This window comes from Corvus cornix, chromosome 15 (genome assembly GCF_000738735.6).
Source record: "Corvus cornix cornix isolate S_Up_H32 chromosome 15, ASM73873v5, whole genome shotgun sequence".
Lineage (NCBI taxonomy): Eukaryota > Metazoa > Chordata > Aves > Passeriformes > Corvidae > Corvus > Corvus cornix.
In genome coordinates this window covers 9,978,240-9,991,739 of record NC_046345.1, presented here as the reverse complement: position 1 = coordinate 9,991,739, position 13,500 = coordinate 9,978,240, and the positions used below count along the sequence as shown (strand labels likewise).

Here is a 13,500-nt window from a genome sequence, read left to right as displayed (position 1 = left end):
CCGGCGCTGCCACCGCCGCCCCCCCAGCCCCAGCCGCTCCGCGCGCCGCCGCCGCTCCCGCTCCACCCGGCGCCACCTCCGCTCAGCCGCCGTAGCCGGGGCCTTGCGCCGCCCGCTCCGCACCCATTTAACGCCCCGCGCGCAGGCGCGTCGGGCGCGCGCGCCGGGGGCTCGCCCGCCTGGCGCCTGACCGGGAATAGGCGGTGGGAGGCAGTGATGGCGGTGGGGTCGTGCTGCCGCCGTGTGTCTCTGCCGCCGGCTGCCCGCGGAACCGGCGTCTCACCTTGCGAGCGGTGCGATGGGTGAGGAGAGGCGCTGAACTCGGCGAGGGCCTTCAGGCAGTCTGGGCGGGCAGCCCTGCGGGGGAGGCGGCCGCTGGCGGGATGCGGTGCGCGCCATGTGCGGGGCGGCGGCGGGATCGGCCCGTCCATGTCCCGGGACTGTCCCTGTGTCCCCGTCCCCGTCTCGCCTCACGGGAGGCGCGGGGTGAGAGAAGGTCGGGAAGCGGCGGGGCGATCGCGGCCCCTCGGCGGCGATGGCGGGCTGACAGCGCGCTCGGTGAGCGCTCCCGCTCTCCCCGCGCGTTCGCCGTGGTCACTGGAGGGCTCGGGGGGGCTCCCCGAGAGCGCCTTTCCCGTCCCGCCGTGTGCGGCCCGGCTCCCGCGGGTGTGGGGAGCGGTCTGGCCGAGACTGCACCGCTGCCCAGCTCGGGAGTGTGAGCGCAGGGTCCCAGTGTTCTCAACCCATACCGGTCTCCTGTCAAGTCGAAGTCTGGCATTTCCGTGGGACACCAGGACTAGGTTGCTGCAGGAGCGGAGCAGCTTATTCGGAGGCACCGGACAAATCTTTCAGGTTCTGCTGATAAGGAGCAGACATTGTTTTCAGTATCAGTTTTAAGGAATTATCAGTTATCAGTTTTAAGTTTTACTGAGCGCGGTCGCCTGCTACGTTTGCCCACAGCTCTGTCCCCAGCACTTGCATTCATTGTGCCGCAGGATCCGAGCGGGGCCACAGGGTTTCCAAACACCTTGAGCAGAGAGGTTTGTGTAGGAGCAACGAATTTCCTGTAAGATCTGGTGAATAAAGTGTTCTCTTCCCTGATCTCTAATGAAGTTGATTACCAGCATTAAAAACTGGTTACCTGTGGAATGAGGGAAATATACGAGAAATAAACATTTCTCACCTTTTTCGTGACGAAGTGCTGCATTATTAATGAAACAGCACTGTAAGTATTGCCAAGTCTGTTGAAGCCAACAAGTACTTTCCAAACAAATGCACAGGGAGACTCCATAGCAACCAGTGGTTGCTATGCACCAGCCTCTAGCTGAGTGGTTGTTACGAGATGCTGTAGGCTTTGAGAAGGCCTGAACTATGAGAAGTTGTGCTCCACTGTCGCCTTTGTGTACATCGCTGTTGTGAGCTAAACCAGGGTTTTTTGGCTCCCAAAGGCACATTTGCCATAGGTGCCTGTTAATTGATGCTCACAGCAGAAAAGTCCAGTGGCACAGAAGCGGCAGAACACTGTTTTTTGCCCAAGTGCAGCAACAGCTTCCTGCCACAGCCCGCTCAGCCCGTTTCCCTGCGCGGGCTCGATCTGTGCCTGTAGTCGGTAAATCCTGGTCACACCGGGGCCGCACGGGGGCGCTGTCCGCCCGCCCCGCCGCACGGGGGCGCCACCGCGCCTGCTCAGCGCCTGGGCGGGAGGGGGCGAGCAGCACCCGGCCCTTACGGCGGGGCCGCCTCCGGCGCTGCGGGTGCGTCCCTTCGCTTCTCTCCCCTTTGCGGTCGATCTCTCCGCTGCTGGCCCCGTGTTTCGTGTGCCGGTGCCTCATCCGCAGGTGCCGGGATCTGGGGCGCCCTCAGCGGGGCGGGAGCCGCTGCCGCAGTCCCTCACGGCGGGGTTGTGAAGCAGCGTCGTGTGGGTCTCAAGTGTTCGGCCATAAGCACAAAAAGCTTATTCAGGGTGTAGTTACCTGCTGAAAGAAATTTCGTGCAGTAAAGCTTCAGGAAAATTGTGTAGGGTTTTGGTTTAGTTTGTTTTCAGGGTTTTTTTGGTTGTTGCCTTTTTTTTTTTTTTCTGTCACACCCTAACCAATGCTTATAGAAAAATCCACTTTGGATCTCACACTTAAGAGGAGATGCCTGGCCATAATTCCAGATGCTTTCACAGAGTTGGACTATTCCTGGGACCTTTGGAAGTCACGGGGTTCTATGCATATAGAAGTTCTTGATGGAGCTAGGTGGAACTCATTGTTTTCTTAATTTTTAAGTGCTTGTGAAGGAGAGGAACTTAGTATTAAAAAAAAAAAAAACAACGGGTGAGAAGGAGTCAGCTGCTGATTGTGTCACCCTTGCTTATTAATTTAAGTAGGGGCATATAACTTGGAGCAGTTACCTTTTAACAGCACCTTCCTAGCACATTTGGTGTGGGCAGAATTGCTGCCTTAGGATTCAAATGGGTATAAATTTATTAGCCTTAGATTAAGCCAGCACAGTGTTGCTCAGGGCAGTGAGGCTGTGAGACACACAGATACTTTCCATATTAAACATCTGGAATTGCATTATGCTGTTTGAGTGCAGGTTGTCTGAGTGGAAGTCATGCCATTTTTATGATAAAGACTGCATTTAGCATAGATCCATGTGATGAATCCATCACAAAGTAACAGGCACCAATTTATGATTTGTCCAGAGTTAATAGACAACATTGCAGAGCAGAGCGTGCATTTGTACTGCAGGCTTGGAACTACAGTGAAATGGAGAACTTCAGGAGCAGGTAAGCAGTAATAAGAAGCTACCATGTTAAAGACCTCAGCTGTAATTTATTTTGATTCTATATTTATGACATCTTAAGATTTCCATGGGACAGATGAAAGTTGAGTTATTCTCACAGAAGGGCTTATTGATCTCTATGGAACTTTGTTAACCAGAAAATGTTCCTCTTAAAAGCAAAGTAAAAAAAAGAGCACCCCGCCCCCAAACTGATCATGAAAGACATCTTCATGTGGGTTTACATTATTATAACATTTAAATATAAAACTGATGTTAGTGAGCTTGAGATATGAGACTGGAACGTAAGATACTTGGACACAGTTGTTGGCCCAACCACAGATTTACTCCATGTTGTTGGTTCTCTTCCCATGCTTTCATTTTCTAACTTGACAGGGGAGAAATGATCCTTCTTTGACTCTTATTTTTCATGGTCAGTTGCCATAAATTTTGGGGGACATAGGCTGTCATCGTTAAATATGTCCAGCACATAACAATGTTTCAAATAGAGAAATAATCCATTTAAAAGTAAATATGTTGGGAAATTATTAAATATTCATACACCTTAGACTTTACTACAAAAATTCTGCATGTTTAACTGAAGTTTGATTTTTTTTTTTTGACTCCTTTTTGTAAGGTTGTCATTGCATATGATCAGACCAGGGTTACCTTTGGAGCAGATGAAATAGTTTTAAAGGGAGTTGGGCCTAATAGGTGTGTACAATTTGTACTGAAAACTTGCATAAATTTTAAAGTGCCTGAAACTCCTCTTCAAAAGTGCATAGAGTTGCTTTAACTGTACATCTTGATGTGAACAGGATTCTTTTGTCTGCTGGACGGGGCCTACCTCTTTCAGAAAACATTCAGATAATATTTTATAGAGCAAGAATTTCTCACACAAAATATAGGTCTTGTTTTCTTCCATTAACTTTTTTTTTTTTTTAACTCTTTGCAGCCTGCTGGAACAAGCCAAAAATACTGTATTTCTTCCCAGTGATTTGTTGTTAATAGTGGTTATTCAGCTGAAATTTTGAAACTTGCATTGTTCAATCACTTTGACATTTTTTTCTGCCTGCAGCCGTGTTTTCCCTAGCTCAGTTCAGGAGATTATTAGGGTGGGATTTCAGATTATCCCCTTCTGTTGCCTCTTCTGGAACTCAAGAATGTGTTTGTGGTCAAATGTGCAAAGTTTCAGAGTGGTGGCAGCATTTGTTTTGGGAAAGAAGCTTCAATAGAACTGGTTCAGCAAGTTTTATCTGCATATGAGTTTTTTTAATTCTTGTTTTCAGAAAATTACTGAGAAAAAATACTTAGAATTCATAAAAACACCCTTGTTATTTTTCAAATTAGAACTACACATGAAAATAAGCTGTGTGATGGAAAAATATGTCTAATTTTGGTTTTTAATGACAAATATGTAAAAACAACCAGAGATTTTCAGGGGTTTTTTTTAAAGGAAAAACACAGTTAAAATATGAACAAAACTAGGAAAGAGTTCCTTGTAAAAGAGCATTTTATGTTAAAATGGAAAATTCTCACTTCAGTTCACTAGTGCGTAAGAGAATTTGTCAGCAGTAGACAGAATACCGTGATATGTTTGAGACTAAAAGGCAGAAAACCACAGTCAGATCTTCTCTGTCAAGACACCCTGTGTGTACACACATAAATGCATTTGAGTGCTTTTTCATTTCAACATTAGAGGAGAAAAGGTTTGTCTGTGACATGATTGCACTGAAATGTATCTTCCTGGTTGTGTTGGGGAAAGTTTAAAATTCCAGATACTGCAGAACACCTGATAAAGAAACAATAAATGTTTTAGCATTTTGTAGCTGTCATGTTCTGTATGGGATTAGATACCTTTGTTACAGACCAAGGTATTGAAATAGTGCCACTTCTTTGCAGATAATACAATTTTCTACAAAATATTTCTCTTTTCCTTTTAAGTTCAAAATCCCTGATGATGCATGAAATCCAACAACCACCTGAGCATCATGTTCATGCAGCTGGGCCATCTGTTGCTCCCCAGTCTGCAACACATGAATTTCAGGACAGAGGTCATGATAAGCCAGGTCAAGTTTGGTATACCCAGATTCAAAGAAGAATGTTAAAAAAATTCCAAAGCAGGTGATAAGTACAAAACATATTTTTCATAAAATGGAGCAGGGGATCAGATGTAAAAATGTCTGGGTTTAGTACTACCAGTGCAGGTTACAGCAGAAGTTTTAGCTCATGGCCATGGTAGACAGTTCTGAAGATGCTTTGTGGTAACTTGAGGACGAGGACTGACAGTCAGATTTCACATATTTTTTATTTTCAAAGACAAATTTAAAAATGGCTATTTAACAATATTCTTTAATACACTGCCAGGTGTAATGATTTCTTCTTGCCCTCTAATTTTTTTTGTTGTTGTTGTTTCTTTTGTTTGTTGAAAGAAACTTGACAAAGGTGGGATGTAATTGTTTAGAGATTAAAAAGCTATCATTTGTTGAGCAGCTGGAGCTGATGGAGCAGCTCAGAGCTGCTGGAAGAGGGGAGGCCCCCCCTTTCTGGCTGTATGCTTTAACTAATTACCCTGTGAAGCTTTTGGTGCTTATTGGGGTCCTCCGTGTGCCAATTAACTATGAAGTGCATTGGGAAAAAAGGGGAGAAGGGTGATAGTGTCACAGTAAAACTTTAATGAGCTGAGCTGGTGTTAAGAGAACCTTGTGGAGGTATGGAACTGCTGAGGGGAGGTGGGAAGAAGGAAGATCTGCTGGCTTCAGACAGGACCAGACATTAGATTGTCTCAAGTGTTCTGGACTCAGCCGGTCTACTTGAGGGAAACAGTGATGTTACCATATTGAAATCTCAGAAAGGGCCCCCAGTCAGCCAGCACCCTGCTCAGTAGTGTCACTGGGTGTAAGAGGGATGCTTAGAATGCATTTTGGCTACCCAGCATTCCTAAAGAAGTACATCTCAATTCAAGTTTTGCAGTAATGCTTGGGCCTCTTTATACTTTATGAATTGCTCTGTTTCAGGTACTAATTTCAGGGTCTAAATACTTCATATATGCATTGATCTCTGAAAACCAGACCCTTACTTTTATTACTGAAACTAGAATAAAAGTTCCTATTTTCATGGCTGCCTGGGAATTTGCAGAGGAGGAGTACAAAGGCAACTAACATTTCCTTATATTCCAGATATCTAGCAAGGAAATTCTTCTGTCTGTGGGAAAAAAAGACATTTGCACAAGTTCTCCCTTCCAAAGCCAGGTACATAAAATTTCAGAACTTGGGGTGGTGGTTTTTTTTTGTTTGTTTTGTTTTGTTTTGTTTTTGTTTTGTTTTGGTTTGGTTTGGTTTTTTTGTTTGGTTTGTTTTTGTGTTTTTTTCTTTTTAATGGCTTAATGGTAAACCATTGGGCTAAGAGAGTACTGGCTGGCAAAAAAATACTTGGATGTATTTTGAGATCACTTGAAGGTTTTCTTTGGGTACCTTTCTTGCTCATGCTTTTTTGTTTTTAATAATCGTGGTTAAACTTTTATTAACCAAATTCATAGGAATTGTGTTTTGATAAAATTGAACAGTATGTGCATATAAACGATGGGATGTGATTGGGATACCTGCTTTAAATTTAACTATTTCCCAAAGTTAAGATGGCAGAGATTTCACAGAATATTCTGAGTTCGAAGGGATCCACAAGGATCATTGAGTCTAACTCTTAATATGAAATTCAGTTAATATTACTATTTGCACTGTTGTTCTTAATGTATATCTGTATATTTTTGTTATCTGTCTGACTTGGAAATACCTGTGGCAGATAATTCATTTCTGCTGTCAGTATTCTGTGAGCTACTGAAAACCCATGCTTTGTACTCATTTCTTGTTTTGCATTAATTTGCCTGTTCATTCTTGCTTAACCACACCCTTGGGAACTGAAGCAGTTCCCAGTGGGAAGACTTGCACTTGGAATAAGATCAGATCCTTAGTCATTCAGTTTCATTTTTCTGTATCAAATATATTCTGTTTCTGACTTAGTTAGTAAATGGAAGTTGTCCTGTGAACCTCACCACTCCTCTTGTCCTGTCTACTGAATTGTCACTACTTTGGCTGTCTACAAATTCAGCACAATGATTAATTTATTTTTTAGGGAAAGGGATTTTATAAAGACCAGCAAGGAGCATAAGCAATAATGAATTGCCTTTCTAGATTTAAAAGTACCCGGTTCTCCATAGCTTTAATTTGCAATACCTGTTAATGCATGTGCAATACTGTTAATGCACCAAGTCCAAAAAAATAACATATAGCTCATTTCTTTCTTCTTTTTTTTTTCTTTTCTGCATGAGTGCTTGGAATGACTTAGCAGTGTGGCTTGGGGTAGGTGGCTGTGAATTGCAGCTTGTGAGAGGATTGATGTGTTTCACTGAGAGACCTCTAGGTATTCTGGGCCTAATTCTGCTATTACTACATGATGGAAACATCAAAGCATTATAAAATCTGATGTAGCTTTTGTATTTATTAATATATATAAAATATTTTGTGTTAAAATAGCAAAGAACAAAATCAGAAAGGAAAATACATGTATTGTTATCATTTGTTCTAGTTGTTAGAATAAAACACAGAACTGAGGATAAAAGATGTGAATAGGTCTAAAGTCAACTGGCACTCTGATGTTTGACAAGTTAACAACAGCTGTCTTTCATTCCTTGTCTTTATGTGAAGCATTTACAGTCAGTAAAATGATTGCTTCTTGCAATACTTCACAGAGTCTTGGAATAAAGTGTCACAGTAGGGTAATGGTTTTAAATGCAATTAGATGTTAGGCTAATCAGGCAAGCCTGGAGAAGAGGTGGTGTAATCTTCATTAAAACTGATTCGTGGTTGCTCTGAAAGCCTGTATGATGTCTCCCATGTCCATATCTTTCAACTGTTTAGATGCTTTTATGATCAGAAGATTCTTCAAAAAACTTTTGGGGAGTGGAGGGAGCAGTGGACAGTTTGTAGAGAAAGGAAGTTCAGCCTCAGAGCAGACAACCATTACAGGTTAGTAAAATGACTTCCCGTTGGGGTGTGTCTGAGAAATTTTGCTTAGGTTCTGAAGAAGTTTTTAATACCAGTGAGCAAGTTACATCCATGGTATGTCTAGGCCAAGAGCAATGTTTTCATTGCTTATTTAAATATTTTACTGAATGTCACTTCTTTCATTTTTCAGGCATTTGCTCCTTAAATTGATATTCAAGGCTTGGAGAGCCTATGTATGCCAGCAGCAAGGAAAGAGGAGCAAGTATTATATTGCAGAGTCTCATGGTAAGTGAAGTGATGGTAATTACCAGTATTTGGGGACATACTGAGATGGGAGTTTCCATGGAAAATATTTACCAGAATCTGTGTCTCTTGTGCCTGTTTGCACCCTGAGCTCCCCCACCCCATGGCAGTGCAGTGCTTGCAGGACCAGATGGCAGGAGGGTTCTGTTATAGGGGTATAGCTATATAGTTGTTTAGGGATGCCAGTGAATAAGCTTAAGGGCCTCTCCATCTGCTCTGGATTGCACTATTTGTTTTTGAGGTGGTGGTTTGATTTTTTGTTTGGTTAGTTTTTGGTTGTTTTTTTTTTTAACTTAGTATGTTTTTGAGTAGATGTTTTTTGATAGAATGTGTTCTTGGAATTCTCTATCAACTGTTGCTATAGACATTAGATAGTAATTCCATGTGGTTTTAACTGCACTTATTTAAGGTCTATTGACTGTTCCTTCCGGCATGTGTCTTGCAATTGAAAGAAGCCTAAACTTTTGTAGTGCTCTTTGTCTTAATGTGTAGGTTGTTTGCTCTGCAAGGGATTTGACTTGGAGCCGTCTATACTGGTAGCAACTTTCTTGGGTTCAGGGAATATGTTTTGCTGAAGGGAGGTTTACCCTTGTTTAAAGATAATAGTGTGGCTTTGTTCTATGCTGATTTGCAGAAAAAGTTAACCGGTCTCTTTGCACATGAACTGTAGCCTCAGAATGTCCTAGAGACTGACACCTTTGGACACAAACTGACAGGCTATCCAGACTTCCTTTCTTACTGAGTGAGGCCAGAGTATTTACAGCAGAAGCTGTGTGTTACTTAGTCAAAGATAGAAAAAGGTGACCTGTTTCAAGGTTAATACTTGATTCACAAGGAAATCCTGGAAAAAAAAGTTGGGGTTTTTTATGTGTAAATGTGAAGTGGCGTAGAATCAATGATGTTTTTTTCTAAAAACTTTGCTTCACTGATGTCAGTTCTGACAAGCCAGCTTGCTGTGAGGAGAAAGTGTGGCGCACTGCATAAAGTGTTAAACTGGAATTTGTGACACCACTTCTGTTTTTAGCTGCCTGACCAGCCTGCTAAATAAACTTGACTTGTTTCTGGTTAATTTTCTCTGCTTGTAGTAGAGAATAACTCTTGAAAAGCAACTGATGAACCTGCTGAACTTTTTTTTTTAAACCAAACCAAAGAAAATCCTCTAATTCTAACCCAGTACAGTCATTACACTGAATATTTTTGTTCTGCAGTTATTTCCCCTGTAAGCACTGAAGACAAAGTGATTATCGACCATTGTCCAATAATTCATGCTGCTCTGAACAAGTGGCATGGATGGTGCTGTCAGCAATTCTGAGACTTCTCACTGTGACACCCTCGACCAGGGGGGAGGGTCGCTGTCATTTCAGGGTTTCCCACAAGATGTCCCTGCAGGCTGAGGGCACAGGAGTCGGGGGCGATCTGCAATGGAGTGGTTAAGATGTGCCAGATTCCCATGTGAACTTAAGATGCTGCCATTTTTTGTCGTACACAGCAAAGAAGCAAGCTATGCTCAGGACCTGGCAGCACTGGCTGGTTTATGTTGGTGTTCAAAGGACAAAACATGGGATGCAGTCTGTGGCACTGGCATTCAGGGAAAGAAGCTATTTGCGGTAAGGATGGAATACAAACAGGCAGAGCGGCCTGATCATAAGGCCATGATCTGTGTTATCTTTTCCTGCAGTGACTTCGTTCAGTGTTTGATTTTTTTTAAGAATTCTTTTGCTTTTTTGGGATGTGTGAGTTCTTCTGGCACACCTATGGACTGTGAATTTGAGACCTTTATATAGCAGCCTGCCAATTCCTAATGGGAGCCTATAGGAGGTTGGAGAGTGACTTTTGCAAAGGCATACAATGAGAGGACAAGGGGGAATGGCTTTAAGCTGAAAGAGGGTAGATTTAGATTAAATACTAAGAAGAAATTCTTTACGGTGAGGGTGGTGAGGCACTGAAACAGGTTACCCAGAGACGTTGTTGATGGTCCATCCTTGGCAGAGTTCAAGGTCAGGTTGGATGGGACTTGGAACAACCTGGGATAGTGGAAGATGTCTCTTCCCATGGCAGGGGGTTGGAACAAGGTGATGTTTAAGGTCTCTTCCAACCCAAACCAGTCTGTGGTTTTTTGGAAAGATTGTTGTTCATACATTTTTCCAGTGAGATGAAAGTGATTTCTTGCACCAAATTATGGCGCCTGTGTTTGAACTTGTCTGTAACATTGTTTTGGCAGCATTTCATGGGCAGTGTGGAGAAGACAACACTACCAGAAATGCTCTGGACATAAAATGAATATTTTGGCTCTGCAGCATTGGGCCCAGGGCCTGCAATTTCGAGTAAGTCTCAGGAGCTTCAGCTACTGTCATTTCTAATATTCAAGTTGCACACATGTGAAAATGTTGCAGATGAATAAAAATTAGGCCTTGTACTTATTTACTTTGCAGGAGATGAGGAAATGGAATGAAGCTGTGTCAGGGCAAGTTCAGATTGGACATTAGGAAAAGGATCTTCCCTGAGAGGGTGGTCAGTCCCTGGAACAGACTCCCCAGGGAAGTGGTCACGGCACCAAACCTGTCAAGAGTTCAAGGTGCATCAAGTCCAACTTCCTGCTTCTCGCAGGACTACTTAAAGTAAATCCGATGACTAAGAGTGTTGTCCAGATGGTTGATCTTAGCTGAAGTGAAAACAGCATGGGTCTCTTTCTTTCTTTCACTGAAACTGTGGCTTTTTGTCCATTTCATTAAAAAGAAGGGATGGTATTTAATTTGACTTGCGCTGTAAGATGGAACACGGCCTGTTTTGGGGCAGTATTCTGCTAAGGAAAGAAACTTGTGACTTGGGAAGTCTTACAGTATCTCGTGATGTGAGTCCCTCTTATATGAAAATACTCTGAAAGAAAGCCTGTTGGCACAAGAAAAGTATTTTATTGGTCTTTCAATGGGAAAAAGTGTGAAAGTATTTAAAAATGTGAAAAACAAGGTTGATTTTTACATGTTTGTCTTTGACCATTTCTATGCTGACATTCCATTGGTGTTTGTTTGGGTTTTGTTGGGTTTTTTCCCCCTCTTATAGGGCGAGTCTCATTGCTCATGGCTTTCACCTTTAGACCTCATACGGAATTTCCTACTGTGTGTGTGTGCTTCCTCTCCTTCTCTTTGTTCTTTTTCCTAATCTTGTTTGTTTTTTACCCTGACTGCCCTTGCTCCTTAATTGTTCCTTCAGGCTTGGTTGCAGTGGCAAGAGCTGTATTTATATACCCAGAGTGACAAGCAGAAGGACACCAGGGCAGTAACTCACCATCAGCACTGGGAATTGAGGAGATGCATGGGAGCATGGCTGGGATACCTGGACCTCAACAGAGTAAAGAAACGTCAGAATGGTGAGGGAAATGGTGATTTAGGACAGAACAGGGCTCAGCCCCTTTGCTTAGGGCACAGTGATGGTTTTTTCTGTTCTAGGAGACACTGTGATGTCTCTGCCCACCAGGTCATGAGATGCAGCTTGGGCTGTACACTGTGACAGGCCTGGCTAGCTCAGCTCATATGCTGAACTGTCAGGAGGATCACCTGCTTTCCATGTCATTTACAAGAGAATATTTTACAATTCCCTTGATGAAAACTTGCATATTGTCTTATATTTTGTCTTTGTATCTGTGAGATTGATGTATTCAAGACTTTGATCAATGAGTTTGTGGATTTTCTTGGATTTTCTGGATTTTATTCTTCTTTTTGATAATCAGTCAAATCTCAACTCCTATAGGAGGGTAAAGATTATTACACCAGTTCTTTTGTTTCTTCCCTTGAATGGGAATGTGTGGATGCTGAAAGATTGATGCAGAGAAATCTTCCACCTTTCTGCCAGTATCCATGTGAAAGTTTTGATTTCACACGCACGCTTGCTGGGAACAGTGAGAGGTTTTTGTAAACTAATATTTTTATCTCGCAGCTGCAGTGTTGTTATGTTACTGACTGGAGAAATATTTTGAAATGGGTGTTGTGGTTTAACCAATAATTCTAAGAGGTGGATGGTCAAAGGACCAATAACCTTATGCCATTCAAGTGAACCAGGTTATATAAAAGAGTTTGGAAATCAATAAATAATTCCATTCCTTTCCTGGACTGGAGTTACGCTGCTTTTTTCACCGTCCCTGGTACAACAGTGACAGGAATGAGTTCAGATATTTGTATGAATTGCTTTTTGATTGGTGGCAGTGGAAAATAATCTAGCTTGGATATGCAGGAATTAGTAATAGGGGTATGCTGAGATGTAAGCAACCTTGAGTATGTTGAACAAGTAATACAGTGTCCTAACTTCCCTTTCTTCGATCAGTACAGTAGGTTACTGCTTTTAAACTGCCTTTGCGATCAATAGGAAGCGTATGATCTGTAGCTGAGCATTAGTGTGAATTCTTGTAACCATTTTTCAGTGTTAGAGCTCATGCCACTTCCGAACCAGTGGCTCAGATGCTAGGATCTCATCTGACACGAATGAGCCTAGGACAGAACAAGCCATGAGTGATTTGTGTTTGTCTCCTAGAGCTGGCCCAAGAGTTTTGCCGAAGCAGGACGCTCCGGAGGTGCTTCTCTGATTGGCAGCAGTTGTGGGAGTGCAGGAGAAGAATGCATGCTCACCAAAGGGACCTGGAAAAACAAGCAGCAAGGATTGCCTTATGGAGAGTCTTTGCACACTGGAAGCATTGTATCCAATCTGTGTTTGGTCCCTAGCAAAGACAAGTTAGAAGCATCCCTGCAGGGGAAAGATCCAGTTAATAAGTAGGAATGTTGTGCAGTAGCGCGGGTGACAGCAAACGTTGTCATTAGATAGGTGTATGTAATGCCATACTAACTAATCATTAAACTGTTGTAATTACAGTATATTAGCAGCTAAGAGCCTGCAGAAGATAATTTATGATTGTTATTTTAGAGTGAATCAGAAATATATTGTGATAAGCCAGCAGAATCTAAAAGTTTGACTGTAGTCGAAACTTCTGCAGATAACGGCACTGGAAATTCAAACATTGAAGCAAATTTAGATGGAGATGTAGTGCCCCTGTGTGGGAAAAGGTGGTTTCTGTGTAAAAGATACTTTAACTCAGTGACAGATGTTGTGCTGTGTGTGGAAGAGGCTCAGCAATGTGAGCTGGCTGAAAAGCACTACAAGTGTCACCTGTTGGTAAGAGCACTGTTATGTGGTGGGTGGCAGGGGCTGTGGAGGGTCTCTGTAATACTGACCAGTGGTGTGTGGGTGTTAAGTGGGAGATACACCAGGTTTCTAAATTTCAACTATTCTGGAATCTGCCAGTTGAATCCAAGTGGGGAAACTGTGCTGCTGTCCAGAACAGCTATTCTTCCAATTGGGAAGAAGAATTACTTTTTCTTCTCTGCAGTAATGTGTGCATGCTGCTTTTCACATGAGACCAAAGATAGCTTACTGCATGTGTGAG

The 13,500-nt window shown here is 42.8% G+C and overlaps 1 protein-coding gene across 6 annotated transcripts in view; it reads left to right on the top strand.

The window, feature by feature from the left end:
- The first annotated feature begins 170 nt into the window (after window positions 1-170).
- The window catches only part of SFI1 (SFI1 centrin binding protein), a 30,568-nt gene continuing 17,238 nt past the window's right edge, over window positions 171-13,500 (top strand). The window contains exons 1-10 of one of the 6 annotated variants that reach the window (XM_039560930.1): window positions 171-302; window positions 2,690-2,773; window positions 5,946-6,017; window positions 7,680-7,787; window positions 7,957-8,051; window positions 9,559-9,676; window positions 10,291-10,393; window positions 11,280-11,436; window positions 12,594-12,755; window positions 13,159-13,229. In XM_039560930.1, the coding sequence (XP_039416864.1) occupies window positions 217-302; window positions 2,690-2,773; window positions 5,946-6,017; window positions 7,680-7,787; window positions 7,957-8,051; window positions 9,559-9,676; window positions 10,291-10,393; window positions 11,280-11,436; window positions 12,594-12,755; window positions 13,159-13,229 (1,056 nt within the window). In that variant the 5' untranslated portion in view covers window positions 171-216. Of the gene's footprint in view, window positions 853-2,689; window positions 2,774-2,822; window positions 4,891-5,945; window positions 6,018-7,679; window positions 7,788-7,956; window positions 8,052-9,558; window positions 9,677-10,290; window positions 10,394-11,279; window positions 11,437-12,593; window positions 12,756-13,158; window positions 13,230-13,500 lie in introns of those variants that run through there. The other 5 variants (XM_039560933.1, XM_039560932.1, XM_039560931.1 and 2 more) reach the window with 5 other exon arrangements.